Consider the following 25,647-nt stretch of genomic DNA (forward strand, 5'->3'; position numbering starts at 1 on the left):
GAGACCTTACCACCAGCCATTGACCTAGCGGTAAGGTCTCATGCGGTAATCCGGCATGCGGTAACCAGTACGTGCATCAAATGCCACTTGGCATGCGCCCAATACGTGCGTCCGAAAATAAAAATGATTTTTCGGACACACATATTGGATGAGTGCCAAAAATGAAATTACTGCAAGAGCCACACAGTAGCCGGGCGGTAACTCAATTTTTGCGCACATTGGGTGTGCGTAGATGCTTACGCGACTCTGGTAAAAGGGCCCCCTAGTTAGTGCGATTCTATAAGCTATGCCTAAAGTTAGGCATAGTTTATAGAATATGCTCATGTGCCATTCTTGCACCTAAAATTTAGGCACACCCATTTAGGCCACCTAAAACCAGGTCTAAATACCTGCACCTAAGTTAGATGCAGATCAGGTATATTCGGTAATAGTGCGCATAGTTTTTTGAAGTGCCCATAACCTGCCCATTCCACACCTATGGCCATGCCCCCTTTTCACCTAGAAAGTGCACATAAATTCCAATTAAAGCCAATTAGTGCCGCTAATTGGTTGTTAAGTACAAATTATCAACACTGATCAGCTTTTTAATCAATTAAGTTATGAATACAATTTGGCCACACATTCAGATTAGTGCACACAGCTTAAGGCACCATATGCAGAATTTGGAGTTTGTTACATTTATTTATTTGTTACATTTGTATCCCACATTTTCCCATCTATTTGCAGGCTCAATGTGGCATACATAGTACCATAAAGGCGTTCGCCAATTCCGGTATAAACAGTTACACAGTGATGTTGTGATAGAATGAGGTTCATGTGGAACAGACATATTAGGGAATCGTATAAAGGAAGAGTTACGTTATGTCCATTATGTGCTTTGGTTTCGTAGTGTTGCAGGGTTCAGGCATTTAAGTTGGGTCGGTAGGGTATGCCTTTTTGAACAGGTAAGTTTTTAGTGATTTCCGGAAGTTTAGGTGGTTATACATTGTTTTCACGGCTTTTGGTAATGCGTTTCATAGTTGTGTGCTTAAGTAGGAAAAGCTGGATGTATGAGTTGATTTGTATTTGAGTCCTTTGCAGCTTGGGTAGTGGAGGTTTAGATATGTTCGTGTTGATCCGGTTGTATTTCTGATTGGTAGGTTGATGAGGTGCCTACTTTCCTTTATAGAATAGGTACCATATAGGCATCCTCTGGGTATCTATATATAGGTACCCTGTTATATAATTATCCTCCACATGTTTCTTTTAGACTTCTCCAAAGTTGAAGGATTCTCCAAAAAAAACAGCTGTCACAATCAGTGTGAAATGTACAACATCAAAAGTCATAAAAAGAGAAGCAAATAAATTCATGGGCAATAATACTTATGATCAAACAATAACATGTAGAGGTCAATGTGGTTGGCGGCACTTGAATGGATACTTTTGGGCATATAAATTGCTATATAATACTACTACTACTACTACTACTTAGCATTTCTATAGCGCTGCCAGGGTTATCTGTTCAAAAAGGCAAAGAGATTTCAGGTGTTCCATAGTTGACAGAGTGTAGACACACAGAGCAGCACTTTAGAAAGGATGTGCAAAGCGGAATTGAGACATCTTGATCGGGATGCCTTAAGTTCTGCTAGAAATTTAGAACAGGATTTTTCAACATACAGCCTGTTCTAACATATATCCAAAAATAGACCTGAGGTCAGAACATCCTTTCACAAGCATCAGCATTGACACTATCAGCAGGCGCAACATGGCAACATAAATGTATGTGTGCCTTTAGTTCATGTGTATGCAGTGGCGTAGCAAGGGGGGGTGGGTGGGAGGGGCGGTCCGCCCCGGGTGTCAGCTCGGGGGAGGGGGTGCTCCCTGCCAGCTCCCCCCCCTCGGCGAATCGACACCCCCCCACCTTTAAAAAGAATATCAGGAGTTGCGCCTGCCCTGCACGTACAAGAAATGTGGACCGTCGGCTCTTCCCTCGCTCTGTCTGTCACGCCCTCCGCTGATGCAACTTCCTATTTCCGCAAGGGCGGGACAGACAGAGCAAGAGAAGAGCCGACGGTCCACATTTCTTGTATGTGCAGGGCAGGCGCGACTCCCAGTATTCTTTTTAAAGGTAGGGTGTGGGAGCTGGTCGTCGGGGGGGGGGGGGGTGTCATCGTGCTGCCCCCGGGGGGGGGGGGTGCAACGGCGAACTGCACCACCCTGGGTGGCAGCCCCCCCTGCTACGCCACTGTGTGTATGTTAGCTTTTTACAAAGGTGCACATCTATGTTGCTGAAGCTGGCACAGAGACTGTTGCTTTTTTGCTGATATCACTTTCAGAGAAAGCAAGAAACACTGGCGGATTAAGGAAGTGACCTCTCCTAATTCCTCCAATTGGAGTGCTATACAAAAGAGCACTTTTCTAAAACCTAATTATTATTTGTTACATTTGTATCCCACATTTTCCCACCTATTTGCAGGCTCAGTGTGGCTTACATGGTACCGTAAAGGCGTTCGCGTAAAGAACAAATACAGTGTGATGTGTGCCCTGGGAAGCAAGTTTTTGGACATAGACGTGCATTCTCCTTCTGAAATGGGGGAATACATGTCTATTTTTTTTTTTGGCCCACCCTACTCCTGCCCAAAATGTCCAAAGCATGTTCCCTTGTCATATGCATGGTTTGGGATTTTAGATGTGTTTAACCCAGCTTTTTAAAATTGTGATTAAGGTGTGTATGTAGCACATATATCTATAAATGCTGGTGTATGCATTGAGCTTCAAAATACACACTGTAACTTGTACATCTACCTCTAGGTCAGGAAGCAAGTGAAAGTCTGACTCTTCTCCCAAGCCTTTAATACATAGGATGACTAACTATACACTCATTCTGCACCTGGACGTGCTTGCTACACACACTGTAACTATACATCGAACTAGCCTTGAGTTTAACTAACCATCAAATTATCCCAACTGACTCTGTACCACTCATCTTGTTCCCATCATATATCTGCTGTATTGTAGAAAATCTTTAGCATCATATCTATGTTAGTTGAATGTTCTAATGCATGTTTATTAGGTGTTCATTGTATATATGCTAACATTGTATTATATCTCTGGTATTTGAATTCTAGTGCTATTAAATGTGTATATTTTTGATACTGTTTCACGGTAGTTCAGTTTGCCTCATATATTGTATTTATGTTTTACTATTTTACTATTGTTATGCTAACAAAATTATATGTTTTATGTTAAACTGTACCTACTGCATACTACATTGGGTGAATCTCTTCATAAAGGGGGTTAATAAATCTCAATAAATAAGTAAATAAATAAATAAATACATCTATTTGGAGACATTCAGTTTCTGAATGTAAAAAGTGTACATCTAGATTGTACAAGTAGTAGGTATAACCTCAAATGTCTTAGACATTTCAAGGGTAATTTTATAAAGTTGCATCTAGTTAATGTGCATTTTCATGTGACTATTCTCTCTCTATTTTATAAAGTCAAGTTGTAGCTACTTGACGTTATAAAATACTAACGTAGGCATGCAAGAATTCACATTCATATAGATGCCAGCACATACATCAGGTCAAGGACTGGTGTAAATGTTAGCATGTACATTCTGCATGTATGCATTTAAATGAATGAATTTTAAAATCTACACCCAAACTTCATCCCTGTGCACGCTGACTGTGAAAGTACCGCCGTGAAATTCTTGTGCATATTTTCACGTTAAGCAGTATTTTATAAGAGCTCATTTACAAGTGTAAGCGGCCACACGCATATAAATGACTAAAATGCACATGTTCATAGTGTTTAAAACTAGGCAGCTTCTTTTCAAATTACTCCCTATAAATTCCATGTGGATAAATAGATAGCATTACTGAATATACACATGGGACTAGATTCAGTAAATGGTGCCCAAATTTGGGCGCCAAAAAAATGAGAGCTGAGCGCTATTCTATAAACGGTGCTCAGAGTTGGGTGCCATTCACAGAATAGTGCTTAGCGCCGGGATCCGTGTCCAATTTTGTGCACAAGGATTTACACCAGCTGAAACCTAGTGTTGATCCTTGTGCCTAAATTAAACGCAGATCCCCGAATTCTATAACAGTGTGCGTATCTTTAGTGAGTGCCCATGACGCGCCCATGAACCTCCCATGGTCAGACCCACCTTTTCCGGAGACGGGAAGGTGGTAGAACTAGAGGACATGAATGGAGGTTGAAGGGGGGCAGACTCAGGAAAAATATCAGGAAGTATTTTGTCATGGAGAGGGTGGTAGGTACTTGGAATGTCCTCCCGCGGGAGATGATCGAGATGAAAAAGGTAACAGAATTAAAAAATGCGTGGGATAAACACAAAGGAATCCTGTTCAAAAGGAACGGATCCACAGAAGCTTAGCAGAGATTGGGTGGCAACACTGGCAATTGGGAAGCAAAGCCAGTGCTGGGCAGAGTTCTACGGTCTGTGCCCTGAAAGTGGCAAAGACAAATCAAGGTCAAGTATACATTTGAAGTATCACATATAATGAGTTTATCTTGTTGGGCAGACTGGATAGACCGTACAGGTCTTTATCTGCCGTCATCGACTATGTTACTGTGTTACTATACTCAAAAAGTTATGCACACATCTTTATAGAATAACACCTAGGAAGATGAACGTGTAAATTCAAATTGATGCTAATTAGGACCAATAATTTATTTATTTCTTTATTTACTGCATTTGTATCCCACATTTTCCTACCTCTTTGCAGGCTTTTATTGCTAGCACCCAATTATTGGTTCTAATAGGTTAATTACTCAATTAAATTGAATGAGCAACTTGGTCACTCGTCCAAATATGTGTACCTAGGTTTGAGTTGCCATTTATTGAATTTGGGAGATGATTTGGGAGATCTAAGTTAGATGTTTCTAATTATACTTTCATCAGGTGGCTCAATAATGACCTCATAGTATTGAAACATCATAAAACTTGAATAAAGTTGAAATGATTGTGTTTGTGTTAGAAAATATACTTTTTGGTTATTGTTTTTATTCATCGCTATTTCAGATTAAACCTACTGAAGGAAGCTATGGCTTTGCATTGGAAGATAGAAATAAGGTACCGATTGTTAAGTTCCTGGAAAAAGGCTCTAGTGCTGAGGTAACACAATTTAAGCAATAAGCTAATTAGTAAGCACAGTTGGATAATAAATTGCCCTATATAAATTGATGCTATTCAATCTGAAATGGTTGTATTTAATTGTGCTATATTAGGTCCCATGTTATAAGAATGTTCAAGTCTTACAGGTTCAGTTCTATGCAGTCATGAGCTTAGTCTAAAGTTAGATAGATTAAAAATGGAATTAATGATCAGAATCACTAGACCTTCTATCTTAGGGGTCCTTTTACGAAGCTGCGGCAAAAGGAGACCTGCGCTGGCGTTGGTGCATGTTTTACCACAGCTGGTAAAAGGTAGGTTTTTTAAAAAAAGAAATGGACATGTGGCAAGTGAAGCACTTGCTGCACACCCATTTCGGGTGGGAGCACTTACCGCTACTCATTGAGGTGATGGTAAGGGCTCCTGCGCTACCACGGTGGTAACTGTTCACGGCACTGCCCAATTACCACCGGGTACACACTGGCACTACAAAAATAAAAATATTTTTGTAGCACTGGAAATGGCATGCACTAGGGGTAGTACTTCCCTTTTAGCGAGCAGTAAGCTCGTGTCAGGCTTACCACCACTTTGTAAAAGGGCCCCACAGTGAAAAATATACCCAGTTAGGAATGCAAGATTTGGACATCTGAAAGGGAACTAATTTTCTAAGGGGCCTATTTAGTAACCCACACAAACTGCAAAAATTAAACTGTGGTATTGGCAAAACCTCCACTGTAACTGTTGGGGGAGTTTCAGGCAGTTGGGGGAAGGCAGCCATACTACTACTGCATGTTAATGCCATGGCTGCTAACACAGAATGCAATTAATTACAACTTTAGAGATATAGTTAACACTTCTGCCTTATCTACCATGGATCAGTTGACATACATTAATGACACCCATTTTAACTGCAAGATGTACTTACTCCCCATTTCTTGTCCACTAATATGAACTTCTAAGTGTTTGGGTAAATTCAATAATGCTGCTGAAATGCAGGCGCCGGAATGATGTGTGCTGAGCCTTAGTCAGCTGCCAACCAGGGTGCAGCGTCGTCATCCCCCCGGCACATCTCCTCCAAACCCCCCCCCCCCCCAGATGCATTGTTCTTACTTCTTGGGGTGCTGTGACCTGGATTGGCCACTGTTGGAAGCAGAATACTGGGCTAGATGGACCAGTGGTCTGGCCCAGTATGGCTGTTCTTATGTTCTTAAGAAGCACAGCAACAGTAGGGTTACATAGTGCTTACTTTTATTCAATATATGCATTGGCATTCCTGGGTTCAGGGGCCCGATTAGCACCTAACGTATGTATTTTATAAATGTTCTTTCCAGCACTTACACATTTGCAGTTTTACACATGTGCCTGTCCTGTGTAGGTGCTCTGTGCTAAAATTACCCTCTTAGAAGACAGTTTTAAAAATCATTGCATGGAAAGCAGTGTTTTGTGCATGCAAAGAGTTGTTTTATAATTAATGTCCAATATATGTATAATGGTATGTGCAGAATCATTGTGGGGCTCTCTAACTCAGCTCTATGGGAAGAATTGTGGCACTATTCTCCTTTATCATGAATGAGCAGGACACCAGTGCACTATTCTTTACTAGTTTAAAAGCTGCTCTATCTCCTTTTTAAATGCCAATGCCAGCAGCTTGGTCACACTCTAGTTAAGGTGGAGCCCATCATTCTGGAATAGGCTCCCCCTTCCCCAGAATTTTGCCCAGTTTATTTCAAATCTAAAACCCTCCTCCCTGTACCATCGCCTCATCCACGCTTTGAGACCCTGGAGCTCTGCCTATTTCTTGGGCCCTGCACATGGAACGGGGAGCACTTCAGAAAATGCTACCCTCGAGAGTCTGGATTTGAGCTTTCTAGCTAAGAGCCTATTGTGGCTTCCATAACCTCCCTTCTACATTTTCCTATGTCATTGGTACCCACATGTATCAAGACAGCCGGCTCCTCCTCGGAACTACTTAAAATCCTATCTAGGTGATGCGTGAGGTCTACCACCTTTGCACCAGGCAAGCAAGTTACCAAGCGATCCTCATGTCCACCAGCCACCCAGCTATCTACATACCTAATAATCGAATCACCAACTACAGCAGCAGTCTTAACCCTTCCCTCCTGGCCAGAAACTCCTGGAGACACATCCTCAGTGCGAGAGGATATTACATTCCTTAGTGGTCTGGTCCTGGCTACAGGATTACTTCCAGGTTCACCAGGGTAATACTGTCCTTTTAGAAGACCTTCCTCCTCCAAGGCAGCACAGGGGCTGCCAGACTGGAGGTGGGACTTCTCTACAACATCCCTGTAGGCCTCCTCTATTTACCTCTCTGTCTCCATCAGCTTCACCAAGTCTGCTACTCTAGCTTCAAAAGAACAGACTCTGAGAGCTAGGAGCTCTTTGCATCAAGTACACACATATAACTTGTTTGTAGGATGGGAAGGATAGTTTTAGTGAGTTTCTTGTCCCATAGCCTGTGTGTAGGATTTTGATTAAAGGAAACATGTATTGGAGTGCATAAATGCCACCTGTATCTCAATTATAGGCCTATTTGCTAAGATGAAGTAAAATGGTGCTAGAAACTTTGCACAGCAATACCTGTGTGCCCCAATTTAATAAATCTTCTTTTTCTTGCTGTGGCTGAGAAATGTGTATATTTCCAGCTGCACCAACGTTCCAGTGGTACAGCTGGACAGGACATTGACGCCCTGTAACATCCTTCTCCCTACTCTCAAGCACCTTGGTGGCACATCTGTCCCTCAATGCTCTTTCCCAACCAGCCAGCTCTTAGATATCAAAAAGGTACCCAGCAGCTAAACTCCACCCCAGCCTTCAGACCCCACCCTACTGGCAGACTTCAAGCTCTCTCCTGGAGGTTGTACTCCAACCTCTATATTAGCCAATAGTACCAGGATAATTCTACATGCTCCTTCTACCAGCATTCAACAACACAATGATACCAGTGACTCCAGGCTCTCCTTTGCTTCTACACAGCTCATTACCATAAGCATGTGTTACCTGACAAATAAGTTTACAAAAATTAGAAATTTCACATGGTATTTCAAAGCACTACAGATGAACATATTTTACCACATAGTAAATGGAGTTTGCTGTTAGCAAATGCATTAATACTGCTCAGTAAACAGGGGCCTTTGCAGGACGCATGCCTCTGTTGTCTCTGAATGGCAATACTCTGATTGAATTTGCAAAATAGATACCAATGTCCCCCAGGTTCTATATAGGGCACATCTAATTTGCGTGCACAACTGAATTAATTAATAAGCCAATCAGCGCCAATAACTGGGCAGTAACAAGCAATTATCACACTAATTGGCAATAATTAGACCCATGATCTTTTTAGGCATGTTCTATACAGTGGTGCATGTAAATTCTAGTGCATGGATCCGAAAAGGGGATGTGGTCATGGGAGGACATGGGTGGGTTAGGGGCATTCGTAAAATGTATGTGCATTAATATAGAATTAGCAGGACCTGTGCCTAATTTACGCATGGGGATTTATACCAAGTTTTTATTGCTATAAATGGCCACACCTAAATGTAGTTGCAGTTCCCAGGGGTAAGCGTTATTCTATAAACCACGCCTAACTGTAAGCATGGTGATAGAATAGCGCTAAATGCTATTTTTTCAGTGCCAATTTTTTTGCCACCATTTATAAAATCTAGTCTATATATCATACTGGTATCACATTTTACCTCTTGAATATAATACTTTGCATCAAAGCATAAGCTTTCAAATTTAGAATCAATTGTAATTGTTTTTTGTCACTTAGCTTGCAGGGCTAGAGGTCGGAAAAAAGATATTTGCCATAAACGGTGACCTAGTTTTCCTAAGACCGTTCCATGAAGTGGATTGTTTCCTGAGAACATGCTTAAACAGCAAAAAGCCCCTCAGGGTACTTATGAGCACAAAACCGAGAGAGTAAGTTACTCTTTGTATGTAGGATGAATGTTTATAGCTTATCAATACATTTTTGTCAGAATTAAAAAGAGTGGAAGAGTGGCTGACAATCATGGAAGTCAAGTTCAAAACCCGTTTTTTTAAATACTGACCATCACCGGCTAAAACAGGCCCCAGTATTCAGTGCTGGTGGCTCACCAGACCCCTGCAGGCTGCTGGAGCTTATGTGGATCCTTGACAATATTCAGACAGGGCCTGCTTAAGACAGTTATCAGACCCCCAGATGAATATCTGCTGGGTCCCGTATAACATTCAAGAAGGTCCTCAGCCCCTCTGATCCCCATCCTACTCCCCTGGAACATCTCTCTTCCATCCACCCTAGACCTATCTAAGATCCCTAGTGATCCAGTGGGCGCAATTGTACCCCTAGCAACAGCTTCAACAGATTGTGATGGACCCACTCTGCTCACTGGACCAAAACATTTATTTTGATAATTTAGCTCACATCTATTTCCAGTGGTAGCTCAAGTTGAGTGGCATTCAGGTTCAGTAGACATTTCTCTGTCTAATCTAGCTTGTACATGATGCAGTAAAGAATTAAATGACAGAGAGGGGCATTTTCGAAAGGGACGTCCAAGTTTTGATGAGGACGTCCTCGCAAAACGTCCCCATCCAGGGGTAGGAAAACCCGTATTTTTGAAACAAGATGGACGTCCATCTTTCGCTTCGATAATACAGTCAGGGACGCCCAAATCCTGAAATTTGGTCGTCCTTAGAGATGGTCGTCCCTAGACTTCTGATTTTCGGCAATAATCGAAACCAAGGACGTCCATCTCAGAAACGACCAAATGCAAGCCATTTGGTCATGGGAGGAGCCAGCATTTCTAGTGCACTGGTCCCCCTGACATGCCAGGACAGCAACTGGGCACCCTAGGGGGCACTGCAGTGGACTTCATAAATTGCTCCCAGGTACATAGCTCCCTTACCTTGTGTGCTGAGTCCCCCAACTCCCCCTAAAACCCACTACCCACAACTGTACACCACTACCATAGACCTTACGTGTGAAGGGGGGCACATACATGTGGGTACAGTGGGTTTCTGGTGGGTTTTGGAGGGCTCGCTGTTTCCTCCACAAATGTAACAGGTAGGGGAGGTTTGAGCCTGGGTCCACCTGTCTGAAGTGCAGTGCACCCACTAAAACTGCTCCAGGAACCTGCATACTGCTGTGATGGAGCTGAGTATGACATCTGAGGCTGGAAATTAATATTTTTAAAGATGTATTTTGAGGGTGGGAGGGGGTTAGTGACCACTGGGGGAGTAAGGGGAGGTCATCCCCGATTCTCTGCGGTGGTCATCTGGTCATTTCGGGCACTTTTTTGTGCCTTGGTTGTAAGAAAAACATGACCAGGTAAAGTCATCCAAGTGTTCGTCAGGGACGTCCTTGTTTCTTTCGATTATGGGTCGAGGACGTCCTAGTGTTAGGCACGCCCAAGTCCCGCCTTCATTACGCCTCTGATACGCCCCCTTGAACTTTGGCCATCCCTGAGACGGAAAGCAGTTGGGGACGTCCAAAATCAGCTTTCGATTATACCGATTTGGACGACCCTGTGAGAAGGACGCCCATCTTCAGATTTATGTCAAAAGATGGGCGTCCTTCTCTTTCGAAAATGAGCCCATTAATCTCTCTGTGCATTGAATTTCCTCTGCTTTATTAATGTTCTGCTGTAAATTTGGTCTCCAGAACTGAGCACAATTCTAGTAACACTGTAGCATATTTTATTTATATAATTTAACTTGTTTGGAGCATATTCCCACTAAATGCAATATGCCCCAAACAAGTTAAAATTTCCAACACATAAATGCACAATAATGCAACCAATTTAAGCCTTAACAATTCACAACGTATAAAAAGCCCTAGGGGCCTGCCAAATGGTGGTAAAAGGTGGCCACGGTGGTATCAGTGCATGGGATTGCCTTTGACCGAGGTCACATTTTACCGCCGTGGGTAAAAGTGTATGTTTTCTAAAGGGGCAGCAAATGGCCATATGGTAATTAAAAAATTGTCATGCAGCCATTTACTGCTGGAGCCCTTACTGCCTTCTGTTTCGGAGGCGGTGAGGACTCTAGTGGTAACCCGGCAGTAATCAGGTAGCTCATGACGCTACTCAATTACTACCGGGCATGCCCACTCCCTGACCACCAGCACTAGAAAATAGAAAATATGTCCTAGCACCAGAAATGGCGCACGGCAGGCCCAGAACTACTGCTGGGCTCCTGGATGACCGGGCGGTAAGGCCAATTTGCTGTATGTAAACCTGTTGTAGCCCTACTACTGGGTGATAAAAGGGTTCCCTAGTTAGCATGAGATGTCTAGGTAGGAATTAAGATGCCAGGTAAGGATGTTTGCATTTCCTCAAGTATTTTACACCAGGTTCTGCTGAACATGGATCCTTTCGTTAAAAAAATATATAGGGACACTAGCAAATACTCATATATTTGCTGGCATGTACAGTGGGAGCATCAACTTCTCAAAGAATTATATGCAAACCATGGACTGTAAGTGCCAACCTTGCAATATCTAAGTGCCAGATTTCACAAATGAATGCATACAGTAGGAGACAATTAAGGAGCTGGGTGAAATAATTCTTATTTTTGGAATTTTTGAGGTGGGATTAGATACCACAGAGGTACATACAATTGCAACCTCTATCACTGCTGGAGACCCAAGGTCCATACCCGCAGGCAACTAATGTTTTTGGATGCCTTCAAGCTGGTGTAAATGCTGGCAGGGAAGTATATAGAAGATATACATATTCCCATTGTAAAATTGCAAAATGGGACTACATGTATATTTTTTGGAATCCTTCTTTTAATCTGTGCATCCTGCTGCAATTCTCTATGTAAGTTGTTGCTTTCTGTAGACTGGCATTATATGTAGGCAATGTACATGGGCAAATACCGAAATTTACACAGAATTATTAGGCACGGCTTCTAAAAGATGCTCCAAAATAACATATTAGTAAACTCCACCAAAAAAAGCACAGTAGTTGATGGTCTTTCCTGCCAAACGGCACATTCTATCTGCTCATTTATTCTGTCCACACTATTAATGACACATGCCAGCTGTCAGCCTCAGAGTATGATGGCCTGCAAAATATCTTAACTTATTACTCCATCATCCTGGGTGAATAAGCATAGAGAGTTTTCTCTTTGTTCTCACCCTGCCTTTTTCATGTCTAACCACATATTGGGGGCAGTTCTATAACAGGACACCTCCCATTAGGTGCCTCGATAATCCGCATTAGGAAAGTATTCTGTAATGACAGGTGGGCAAAATGTCCTGTTTTTTGTTTCTGAGACACTGCTACAACAACCACTGTTCCATCTAAGCTGAGTTGGAGTCTTCACCTACAGTCGTGCCAGCAGGGGGTGCTGTTTATTTCATTTTCAACAATGAGAGACAGGCAAGCTCTGCTGGACTCCAGGGAACCTGCCAGTCCTAGCGATTGGAAGCACAATATTGAAGCACCGCCCCCTAGTGGCAGAAATGTAGTTGGAGGACTCCCGCTCAGCTTACAGGAAACAGCGGTTACAACGCTTGTGTATTCTGAGATGTGTGTGGGTACAAAGGCCAGTTGGATAAGAAGGCAGATCTTCCTTTTTTGCTGCATTCTGGTGGAGATGAACAACACCTATAATTTCATTTTATTACTCTTGCTGTTTAGAGGCAAGAACAATTTCACAGCAGGCTGAAAATAAAGATGTTCTTGACAAAAAGCACTATCTTCAAAATAGCTGATAAGACTGCATTTTTATGTCCTATCTTATAATAAGAGGAAAGGGCATGTGTGTGTACAGGAAAACATAATTTCGCACAGCATTCAGGAAGCATTTTTCTCACAGAAAGATGAATGAATCTAACAGCCTGGGAAGTAAATAAGTTGATGCAAGATCCTGTAGTCCTTGGATCAACTAGTATAACCCGATATTGGTGTGCCTAACACTTAGGCATGTTGGCATAATGGCAGACACCTAAATACAACAGGAATGCACATAACGTACAGTAGTGTATACAGTGGGGGAAATAAGTATTTGATCCCTTGCTGATTTTGTAAGTGTGCCACTGACAAAGACATGAGCAGCCCATAATTGAAGGGTAGGTTATTGGTAACAGTGAGAGATAGCACATCACAAATTAAATCCGGAAAATCACATGTGGAAAGTATATGAATTTATTGCATTCTGCAGAGGGAATAAGTATTTGATCCCCCACCAACCAGTAAGAGATCTGGCCCCTACAGACCAGGTAGATGCTCCAAATCAACTCGTTACCTGCATGACAGACAGCTGTCGGCAATGGTCACCTGTATGAAAGACACCTGTCCACAGACTCAGTGAATCAGTCAGACTCTAACCTCTACAAAATGGCCAAGAGCAAGGAGCTGTCTAAGGATGTCAGGGACAAGATCATACACCTGCACAAGGCTGGAATGGGCTACAAAACCATCCAGTAAGACGCTGGGCGAGAAGGAGACAACTGTTGGTGCCATAGTAAGAAAATGGAAGAAGTACAAAATGACTGTCAATCGACAAAGATCTGGGGCTCCACGCAAAATCTCACCTCGTGGGGTATCCTTGATCATGAGGAAGGTTAGAAATCAGCCTACAACTACAAGGGGGGAACTTGTCAATGATCTCAAGGCAGCTGGGACCACTGTCACCACGAAAACCATTGGTAACACATTACGACCTTAACGGATTGCAATCCTGCAGTGCCCGCAAGGTCCCCCTGCTCCGGAAGGCACATGTGACGGCCCGTCTGAAGTTTGCCAGTGAACACCTGGATGATGCCGAGAGTGATTGGGAGAAGGTGCTGTGGTCAGATGAGACAAAAATTGAGCTCTTTGGCATGAACTCAACTCGCCGTGTTTGGAGGAAGAGAAATGCTGCCTATGACCCAAAGAACACCGTCCCCACTGTCAAGCATGGAGGTGGAAATGTTATGTTTTGGGGGTGTTTCTCTGCTAAGGGCACAGGACTACTTCACCGCATCAATGGGAGAATGGATGGGGCCATGTACCGTACAATTCTGAGTGACAACCTCCTTCCCTCGCCAGGGCCTTAAAATGGGTCGTGGCTGGGTCTTCCAGCACGACAATGACCCAAAACATACAGCCAAGGCAACAAAGGAGTGGCTCAGGAAGAAGCACATTAGGGTCATGGAGTGGCCTAGCCAGTCACCAGACCTTAATCCCATTGAAAACTTATGGAGGGAGCTGAAGCTGCGAGTTGCCAAGACGACAGCCCAGAACTCTTAATGATTAGAGATGATCTGCAAAGAGGGCGTGACCAAAATTCCTCCTGACATGTGTGCAAACCTCATCATCAACTACAGAAGACGTCTGACCGCTGTGCTTGCCAACAAGGGTTTTGCCACCAAGTATTAGGTCTTGTTTGCCAGAGGGATTAAATACTTATTTCCCTCTGCAGAATGCAAATCAATTCATATACTTTCCACAATGTGATTTTCCGGATTTAATTTGTGATGTGCTATCTCTCACTGTTACCAATAACCTACCCTTCAATTATGGGCTGCTCATGTCTTTGTCAGTGGGCACACTTACAAAATCAGCAAGGGATCAAATACTTATTTCCCCCACTGTAAGTTACACATGTAACTGGGAGTCTCGCACATGCTCCAACATGCTCCAACCATGTGTTTGTTCCCTTTGTAGCTGGAGTGGAGGAGTGGCCTAGTGGTTAGCATGATCCTCTTAGCATCCTGAGGTAGCCAGTTCACATCCCACTATTGCTCCTTGTGATCCTAGGCAAGTCACCTAACCCTCCATCATCTGAGGTCCAAAATTTGATAATGATCCCTCCAGGGACAGAGAAATACCCAGTGTACTTGAATGTAACTCACCTTGAGCTACTGCTAAAAAAGGTGTGAGCAAATCTAAATGCCTGCCTTCAAAGTCATACAATAATATGAATAGCCAGCAAAACTAGTAGGGTGGTTTTGTTTTCTAAACATCCATCCAGCCTTCTGCATTGGATCAATGTGGATCTGAAGAAGCAGTAAATAAATTGTTTAAATTGAATTTCTTTTAAACTATCTTCCTGTATTGCATGCTTAGTTTTTCCAGTGACATGCAAAAAGGCAGCAAAGCTGAAACGGTCAACAAGCCTTTGGTTGAACCGTTTTTCAGCATTTTATACTTGATGCGTATAGCTTGGCTATTACTGTTGCAGTGCAGAACACTGACAATGAATATAGTTCATTTTGTTTTTCTCTGTGAACACAAGATAATTCAGGGAATGGGTGGTAAATTCACTGCGAATCCAAGGTGCCACCTCTCCATGTCCTGGTTAATCACTGAATGCCATCAAAGGTATCAAAAGACTACAGGATCTTCGCATCACTCTTTTACTTCCCAGGCCATTAGACTCATTCATTTATCTTTCTTGTGAGAAAAATGCTCTTCCTGAATCCTGTGCTAAATTATGTTTTCCTCTGCATGACACATGCCCTTTCTTCTTGTTATTAGATAGGACTAAAACTGCAGTCTTATCAGTTATTTTGATGATAGTGCTTTTTGTCTAGAATGTCTTTAATTTCAGCCTGCTGTAAAATTGTTCTTGCCTCTTAAGAGCAAAAGTAATAAAACAAAATTATGGGGACTGTTCAACTGCACCAGAATGCAGCAACAAAGGAGGATCTGCCTTCTTATCCAACTTCCCTTTGCACTCGCGCACATCTCACAATACAAGAGCGTTGTGACATACTAGGGAATTCTATATATGGTGCCTAGAATTATGTGCTATTTCTGCGCTAATTTTTTGGCACAGAGAAAGCGTTGTAAAAGAAGCAAGGTGCTGAAATTGCCCCAAAAACATCAGATCGGTGTGGAACTACACGTACATGCTCAGTTATAGAATAGTGTTAAGTGTTTCCATGCAGATCTGAAAAGGGGGTGTAATGATGGGAGAGATATGGACGGCTTGGGGCATTCCTTTAAAATGCATGCAGTGTTATAGAATCTGGAGGATCTGCGTCCAGCTTGTGTGCTGGGAGTTACACCTGGTTTCAGCTGGTGTAAATGCTTGCACCTACAGTTGGGTGCACATTCTGGCATCAGATACTGTGTTATAAAGGGTGCCATCCCAGAGCACCTTTTATACAATACTGTACAGCATTGATTTTTTTTTCAGCGCCATAACCGGGTAGCGTGTGGCGCTGCCCGATTACCGCTGGGTTAGTGCCACGCTGAAAATAGCTAGCTATTTTTTCCCTAAGCACTGCAAATGGCATGCACTGGGGCTGGAACTACCACCGGCGCCTGCATTGGGCCAGCAATAATTCTAGATTAGCCTGCAGTAAACCCTCATGGGCTTACCGTTGCTCTGTAAAAGGAACTCCATAGTGTTTCAAGAAAGAGGATATTTTGGCTTATTAAATCAGTTTTTTTTTTAAAACCACAGACCTTGAGGCCATGTATTTCACTGGGAAATGTTTGCAAGTTAGTAAAAGAGATAATCTGGTGGGTTCAAATCCTACTAGTGGTACCTTGTACTAGCTAGGGTCACAGCTGACATGACATTAGGAATGACTGCTAGCACTCAGCCTTGCATTTTGGGGTACTTGTGACTTGGATTGGCCACTGTTGGAAACAAGATACTGGGCTAGATGCACCATTAGTTGACCCCCTATGGCTGTTCTCATGTAGTTAGTGAAAATTTAGCTATGGATACAGCTTCTGGCACATCTGCATGTATTGCGTAATTTTACTAGAAGTATTTCACACTACCATGACTGAAAACTTCTCACATGCCCAGCTGTGGAAGCGCATACATAAAAAAAAAATGTCTCCTTCCATGTGGTGGTACTATGCCTTTATAGTGTCATAGCTAAGAATATCCAGCAACCTCCCCCCCCCCCCCACTGCAATAATCAATCACTAAGAGCCCCTTTTACAAAGTTACGGTAAGCCCAACACGTTCTTACCACTCGCTAAACAGGAAGTACCGCCAGGCTACTGCAGTCCAGTGGTACTTCCCACCCCCAGTGCGCCGCACAATGCCCGGTTACCTCTGGGTTAGCATGGGAGCCCTTATCACCACCTCAATAAGTGTTGGTAAGGGTTTCCCTCCAAAATGGCCATGCGGCAAGTGCTTTACTTGCCGCATGGCCATTTCCTGCAGAAAAGAAAGACTACCCTTTTACCAGCACAGGCCACCTTTTGCTGCAGCTTGGTAAAAGGAGCCCTAAATTACTAAAGGGTAGGAAAAAGCCTAAGAAAAAATGGGTAGCTTTAAGATAATGTTTTTGCTCCCTCTTTTCAATCACTGGTTTAATAAAACCTCCCTTATACTTTTATAATTCAAACATATGCAGCTTCAAATATATGAAATAAAGTCTTTAACCATTTTTTTTCAGTGTGTCAACAGAGACAGTTTTTTCTCTTTTTAATATAAGCAACTCATTCATGCAGTCTTTCCAAACTTATCCGACATGGCCAGGATTTTGCGACTCCCATGCCGCTGCGTCAGGGATTGTGTAGCTCTACTGCTTACAACTCAGTGGCACTATTTACCTCCAAGTGCTAGTGAAAGCTCTCCTCCCATTAATCAGCATCAGAGACTAAAACACGCAAAGACTTATTGACCAATCAAGAGCTCTCCAAGGTGTTATAGCTCCCATACTGGGAAGCCTTAGATCCCTGGTAGGCCCTGTGGCTGCTAACCTTCGCTTTGCCAGACCTGATCCCACTCATTCTAAAAAAATAAGTCCAGGACCACAGTCCACCCTTCTGTTACTCCTGACTTAACACCATATTGCCAAATCCCAAAGGAGGCAGGAATAATTCTCACACACTTCTGCCTCCGGCACCACTATCTTGAAAATGACAGCACTTGACCTCTAGTGGTACATCAGGGCAGGAGGAATTTTCAGTTAGTTTTTGAAAAAGTAAAATTCTTAATTTGCATTTCTCATGTGTTAGGACAGTGAAGATCCCAGACTCTGCAGATGGGCTTGGATTCCAGATACGAGGGTTTGGTCCATCAGTGGTTCATGCTGTTTGGCAGAGGTGAGAATGAACGCATGATGAGTAAGAATAAAGTCAATTATAGTAACACAATAATCTCTGGCAATTATATCAGACCCCCCCTCCTACCCCTTTCAATCACCAACATATAGTTGAAAGCCCTTCTAAGGCAGACGTACCATTCACTTCCCATTCCAGTACCAACAGGGTTTTGATTACTAGAGATGGGCACAATGGAGGAGTAACTAGTGGTTAGAGTGCCAGTCTTGACATCAAGAGATGTCCCGTTCAAATCCCCCTACTGCTCCTTGTGATCTTGGGCAAGTCAATGCTCCATGCTTCAGGTACAAAATTAGATTTGAGCCCTCTAGGGACAGCAAAATGCCCACTATATATGAATATAACTCACCTTAGCTACTACTGAAAAGGTGTGAGCAAAATCTAAATAAAATTCTTAATACAGGCATCTTAAAAATTATAGTGGTGCAGAATCAATTTAATGTACATAAACCTATGAGTTGACATACAATTGATTTGTGCTATTCAGAAAATTCTGTGGGCTAAAAACTCTTTTTCACATGAGCGTCTGAAGAAAACTGGAAAAAAAAAAGAGAAATTGGGGAAAAAGCCAATTTTTCTGCAAAAAAAGAACCCCCCCCCCCCAAAAAAAAATGCTTATATCTGTTGATTTAAAGGGTCTTTTACTGTGCTGTATTAGGTGTTAATGTGTGCCTAATGCAGCAAAAATGGCCTGTGGGATGTGCTGAAGTGTCCCACATATGTTTTGCCACAAGCGTATGCTAAGGACACACTAATTATAATTGTTTTTTTTATGAGGGGGATGTGTCAGGGGCAGAGAGTGGGTGTTCTTGCGCTAACCAGTTATTACATCTACATTTAGTAGAATTGAAAAAGGTGTAGCGAAGGGCGACTAAAATGATAGCGGGGATGGGACGACTTCCCTATGAAGAAAGACTAAGGAGGCTAGGGCTATTCAGCTTGGAGAAGAGACGGCTGAGGGGAGGACATGATAGAGGTATATAAAATAATGAGTGGAGTGGAAACAGGTGGATGTGAAGCGTCTGTTCATGCTTTCCAAAAATACTAGGACTAGGGGGCATGCGATGAACCAACAGTGTAGTAAATTTAAACAAATTGGAGAAAACTTTTCTCACCCAACACATAATTAACACTCTGGAATTCGTTGCCGGAGAACGTGGTGAAGGCGGTTAGCTTAGCAGAGTTTAAAAAGGGGTTAGACAGTTTCCTAAGAACAAGTCCTAAACCGCTACTAATGGACTTGGGAAAATCCACAATTCCAGGAATAACATGTATAGAATGATTGTACGTTTGGGAAGCTCGCCAGGTGCCCTTGGCCTGGATTGGCGCTGTCATGAACCAGGATGCTGGGCTCGATGGACCCTTGGTCTTTTCCCAGTGTGGCATTACTTCTGTACTTATGTACATTACTGTTGACGCGGGGTTGACACGAGATTCCTTAACGCCTATAAAATGGTGGCAGTAAGTGCTCCCACGATAATTTTTTTAAATGGCGTGCACTAACTTAATTGGCTTAATAAGCCAATTAGTGTTTTTAACAACATTTAACAAGCAATAATGAGCACTAATTGGCAATAATTAGAATTTACACACATAACCTGGCAGTAATTCCAATTTTGCCGCCTGCTGATTCCCACGGTAGAAAATAATGTTCTAACATGGGGGAAGTCCCCAGCAATAACCAGTAGCATGCCCACATTGGCATGTGGTGCATGGTTATCACGTGGGTAGCGCGTGAGCCCTTACCCCTAGGTCAATGGGTGGCTGTAAGAGCTCAGGCCATAAATAGGCATGCACTAGTTTTAATATTAGCACTGGCCTATTTCTAGGCCCATTAAAAAATAGCCTTTTCCCAGACACAGTAAAAAATGGCCCAGCACATGCCTAAAAGATGGACCCACACTACGCGGGGCCACTTCTTATTGCAGCTTTGTGAAAGGACCCCTAAGCATACTCTGTAATGCACAGCGCCTAAATTCTGTGTGAAGCCAAAAAGGGGCGTGGTTATGAGCAGGGAAATGGGCATTTCATGGGAGTTCCATAGAAATCAAACAAATAAAACATGGAAAAGAAATAAGATGATACCTTTTTATTGGACATAACTTAATACATTTCTTGATTAGCTTTCGAAGGTTGCCCTTCTTCGTCAGATCGGAAATAAGCAAATGTGGTAGATGACAGTATATATAAGTAAAACATCCAAGCATTTCATTGACAGTCTACAGGGTGGGGCTGGGTAGGAGGTATGCATGGGAACATCAAAGCATTCAGAGATAGTCTAACAGGATGGGGGTGGATAGGTGAGAGGAGGGTGATAAACATAGCAATACAACTTTATGGTTTATAATGGGCTAGAAAACCCAGATCTTTGTTAAGTCCTGTCTGTTGGGTGTCAAAATATTCAATCATTCTTTGAAGTCAAAAAGTAGATGGTACTAGGACTGTGCTTGGGTCAGTGAGGGTGGCATTTAACTGGCTAGTGTAAATTATCAGCAACAGTTAACTGAGGGGTCCTTTTTCTAAGGTGTGCTGAAAAATGGCTTGCAGTAGTGTAGGCGCGGGTTTTGGGCGCACACCAATCTGTTTTTTAGTGTGCCTGTAAAAAGTGCTTGGTTTTGTTGCCGAAAATGGACATGCAGCAAAATCAAAATGCCACGCATCCATTTTGGGTCTGAGACCTTATCGCCAGCCATTGACCTAGCAGTAAAGAATCTGGGTGGTAATGACCTATGCGTGTCAAATGCCACTGGCGCATGTCTGTTACAAGCACCTAAAGCTATTTTTCAGATGCGCGTATTGGACGCACAGCAAAAATGAAATTACCACATGGTAGTCAGGCAGGTAACTCCATTTTGGCACACTTTGGGCGCGCGTAGACGCTTACGTGGATAGTAAAGGGCCCCTGAGACAATTATTCCTGTGATGGCTAAGTTACTGCCTCAGCACTCTCTGCTTAGTCTCCTGCTAGAGTTCCATGCCACTAGAGGTTTTTGATCTCGAAGAGTGAAAGAGCTGTCTACTTTAAGTGCTGTCATTAAAAGCAAAGGCTGTTTAGAATAAAAGTCTTTCCTAGGGCCTGGAGCAAAGATTTATATCCCTGGTGTAAAGTCTGCCCACGCAGCCCCCACAGTGTGACAGGAAGAGTGCCATAGTGAGTGACCCCCACAATGCAGGGATGAAGGCAGAGTGACTAGCAAGCAGGAAGCACCAGGAAGCATGCTCATATTGTGAACCTATATGGTTACTCACGCCTTGACACAGCGTTACTAGCGAAACCTTGGCCGAAGTTGGTGTGTTGACCGATGACCCACTTGTTGTTTTGTATCTGCACTTGAAAGCTAAGTTACTCTTTTGACTTTCACATGCTATATGGATCCCGAGCTGATTCTGTTGAGCTCTTAGCATCTTTTCATTCATTTTGGAACTAAAGGGTTTTTGCCTATGATGATATAATTCCCAGCAGAAGCTTTCTTAACCCTTGTTATTACTAAATGACTACTTGGGTTGGAGGTGGGTTAAATTCAGAGGTTTTCCCCTTAATTCCCTTTTAAAACAGATGCACTCCACAAATCTTTAGTCTATGTTGAAATTACTATTGTATGCCATTACATGAGAGAGTTTTGTTTTGTTGTATACTTGTATATAATACCCTCTCACCCGCGGGTTGTGACATGAAGGTAGAGTGTGACAGCTTTCTTTATGTAGCATGACATTACATTATGCTCTCTTTGGTCAGTCCTGGCTCCTTACCTGACCCTGCTTGCAGTATGAATTAATGGAGGATGGACCTGCCTGCCTGTCAGGATGTGTCTTCTTCATTCCTTTTGAAGGGGAGAACAAAATTGCATTGCATCTGGAAGACTGGAATATTCCTTCATAGGTGTCCAATGCAGGAAGTAAGGCCATAGGAGACCCAGGTGGGTTCAGGCACAGCCTGGGAGGGAGCCTTCCAGATGGCCAACTATATACTATAGTTTTAAAACACAGCTACAGCTGACTAAAGGAAAATGGACAGCGGAGAAGTAGAAGAGAACCAGAGGAGTCTCTGCTGATGAAGCAACCATGAAAGAATCCCAAGAGCAGAAGACACTGAGCCTAGGCATACCAGAATGCCCATGTTTTCCCTGTGCATTCCACCCCATTAAGTGATTGTTGTGAGTTTTCTGAAGTTTTGAATTTGTCTCCAGTTTAGTATACTGGAGAAGAGAGCACATTTTTCCATGTTATGAGGTATACTGTGATGGATTTTGGTAGAAGTAGCCAGAGAACAAAACACTGACTGTGCTCATTTGAGGTACAAAATGTTGGGAGTTTTGTATTTTGTAAGTATTTTACAGATGTGCCTCAAAAGTGAGGTGCCAGGCTGAAACCAACAAGGAGAGCAGAGGAGAGATCCACAGGAATGACTTCATGTCTCAGGATTTGAACTGCTGACACTTTGAGACTTAATTGGCATGAGTTTTTAAATATCGCTTTCTACCTTCTTTGTACTATGTATGCTGAACTTAATTTTGGGGAATAACCAATAAAGATATTTTACTTTTGTGGTGCTTTCCTATCACCAATGGATTTCAGAGTTTGTTTATCTACTGTTTCTAATATATTTTAATGTTATTTTATATTGTAAACCGTTCTGATTTACCTTGTAATAAGTGACGGTCTAGTAAATGAATAAACGAATAAACTTAAAGATACCTTTGATGCCAAAGTGTTTTTTTGTTTATTTGTTAATTTGTTGTTTGTTTTTTGTTTTTTTGTTGTTGTGATCTTGGAATGTGTATTTCACTTCAGCTCCCACCTTGAGGTCTGCTTCCCCATTCTAACAGGACCTCTTATTTTTATTGCACTGACTATTTTCACAGGTTTTCCTTTTAGTTTTTTTAAGTGCCAGTTCCCCTTTTTTATGCAGTGCCTCTAGGGACATCCCCTCTCCCTTTAGTGAAAGGCCTCCTACATTTAATTAAATTACTCAATCCTACCATCCCTCTGGCAGCCAGAGAAGTGCTTAAGTGCTTCATCTCCCATTTCTGAGATGAAGTATCACAAGTTACAAAAATCACATAATTTAGGATTTTGTCCCAGCCATAGGAGATGATGCGCTTAAGCACTTTTCCAGCTGCCAGTGGGAAGTGATATTGAGTAATTTAATTAAAGAAGGCTGGTGGGAAGTGGCAAATCAGCTTTATTAAAACTAAGTAGTGTTTTCTGTGCTCTGGCCTCCTAAAAACCTAAGGCTTGGGAGAGGGGAAAGGGAGTCCCTTCCCTTCTGTCATTGTCTTGTGATTTCTCTTTTAGGCTTGTACTTATTTGAGGCTGTGGTGTTCTTTCAACTGAAAAGACTATCTTCTTACTATCATAGATCCTCCCACGCATCATTTATCATTTTTTCTAAGGGCCCTGTTACTAAGGTGTGCTAGCATTTTTAGTGCATGCTAAAAATTAGTGTGCGCTAATGCTAGAGACACCCGTATATTCAGAAAAGCATTTCCCCACCAACATAAATTAGATGCATCAACTCTGCAACCACAGCAAAACCTTAGACTGTACTGGACACTATATATTCCTTCCTACCCTCAATCCCTATCTACCTGAATATACCAACCTACCCGACCTAACATAAAATTGTATTTGGCGATCGCCTTTACAATACTATGTAAGCCACATTGAGCCTGCAAATAGGTGGGAAAATGTGGGATACAAATGTACCAAATAAATATATTCTTATGAGTGTCTCTAGCATTAGCACATGCTAATTTTTAGCGTGTGCTAAAACGATAGTGCACCTATAGTGCAGCTAGTAATAGGGCCTTAAGTTTTGTACTTGAACAAATAGCACAACTTTTTTTTTTTTTTTGATAAGCCAGTTTTGCCCAAGGCACTTTCATGATAAGGGACTGTTTGCTCAAATATCACAGATGTGAATTTTCATTTCAAGAACCCTTTATAGAGCAAGGAAGAGCTATGAATATAATTTAACCTGGGATGAGTGAATAATGGTTACTAAACAAAGCCTCTCATTCTATGGAAACTATTTGGTTAATAGCTTTGCCTTATCTAAGAGCCAGTTCAGAACATACGGAAGTTGGAGTAAATCACTTTCTCAAACTCCAGGCTCTTAATTTGCTAAACTCATTTTCCAATCACAGATGTGCTTTCAGAATTGTACCTTATTTCATTATTGTCACTAGCTAAATTGAATGAGTGCAATCCCTAGAAGCCATAATTCTCTCTTTATGTCACTCCAACATTTGCAAATCAAGATGGAAATTAACATCTACTACAGAGCATAGTAGGCTCTGTTTTCAATAGAATTGTTCTTGTTCTGTAACTCTTAAGTAAATTCTTTTGAAAACTGTGAAGGGGAGGGGACATCCTGCTACAGTTTGTCAGATAAGGAGTTGGTTACAAAGGGAATATATTTTCAGTAGCTTAGCAGGGACCTATGCTTGCAAAATAAGAGTTTACACATATGGGCAAAGAGAATATATTTAAGTTGATTTTCAGCTACCTAAGAATATGTAGGTCAATATTCATCCCTTGAAGGTGCTGAGCGCCGTGGGCTGAATATGATCTCAGTATTCAATGCTGGGCCTAACCTGGCTAGCACAATTTAAATTGGCAGGATCCTTTTTTTCCTGATTAAATTGAGTTTCCATTTTGCAGCTTCCCACTATTCTAGAACCTGTGGGATAGTCATGTCCATCAACCAGATTGCTGCTGTTGCTTCCCATGTCCATCAACCAGATTGCTGCTGCTGCTTCTCAGGAGAGGAGTTGTTCTAGTCCAGTAGGTGGAATTGGGTTTACTGCATCAATGGGTTGTTATATCCTAGCCCCTGACGCAGCCCTTTAGGAGAGTGAAACGTGGCCATGTTGGGCCTATTTTAAATAATGTGGTGAATAAATTATTTTTCTCAACATTGCCATTGGCGATTCGCTCTTTTTCTATTCCGTGCTAGGGTATGGGACTACATCCAGGTTCTGGAGTCAATGATGGCAACAATGGAAGCGGGTAACATGAAAAAGGGCTCATATGCAGCCATTACAAGAATCTCTTCTCAGCCGTTGGTCTCTGGTGTCATAGAAGTACAACTACTACTACTACTACTACTACTATTTAGCCTTTCTATAGCGCTACAAGGCGTACGCAGCGCCTGCACAAACATAGAAGAAAGACAGTCCCTGCTCAAAGAGCTTACAATCCTTCATCTTCCTTGGACACTGGTTGCCAGCCAGTGTACAGTGGTGGTTGTCACCCAGGAATTTGACCGTCAGAGCTCCCTCTCTGATAACACAATGGGAGGTGGTGGACAATGAACGCCAGCAAGTCAGATTGGGGAGCTCATTACAAGTTCCATCTGGATAGGGCACCTGGATGGAACAGGAGTCTCATTGATTGATAAATTGCTTGGAGCTCAGGGTAGTGCAGAATGCCTTACACAACTTTGCTCCCTTTCTGGCGGGGGCCCCAGTCCAAGTTTTCTTTAACAGTATGGCGGTGGTG

At 42.5% G+C, this 25,647-nt stretch overlaps 1 protein-coding gene across 1 annotated transcript in view; it reads left to right on the forward strand.

The window, feature by feature from the left end:
- Positions 1-25,647, forward strand: part of PREX2 (phosphatidylinositol-3,4,5-trisphosphate dependent Rac exchange factor 2) — a 523,586-nt gene that overhangs the window by 264,158 nt on the left and 233,781 nt on the right. The window contains 4 exon segments of the mRNA XM_030215317.1: positions 5,030-5,122; positions 8,910-9,058; positions 18,040-18,115; positions 22,062-22,071. Of these exon segments, the coding sequence (XP_030071177.1) occupies positions 5,030-5,122; positions 8,910-9,058; positions 18,040-18,115; positions 22,062-22,071 (328 nt within the window).

Source organism: Microcaecilia unicolor, chromosome 1, assembly GCF_901765095.1.
Source record: "Microcaecilia unicolor chromosome 1, aMicUni1.1, whole genome shotgun sequence".
Lineage (NCBI taxonomy): Eukaryota > Metazoa > Chordata > Amphibia > Gymnophiona > Siphonopidae > Microcaecilia > Microcaecilia unicolor.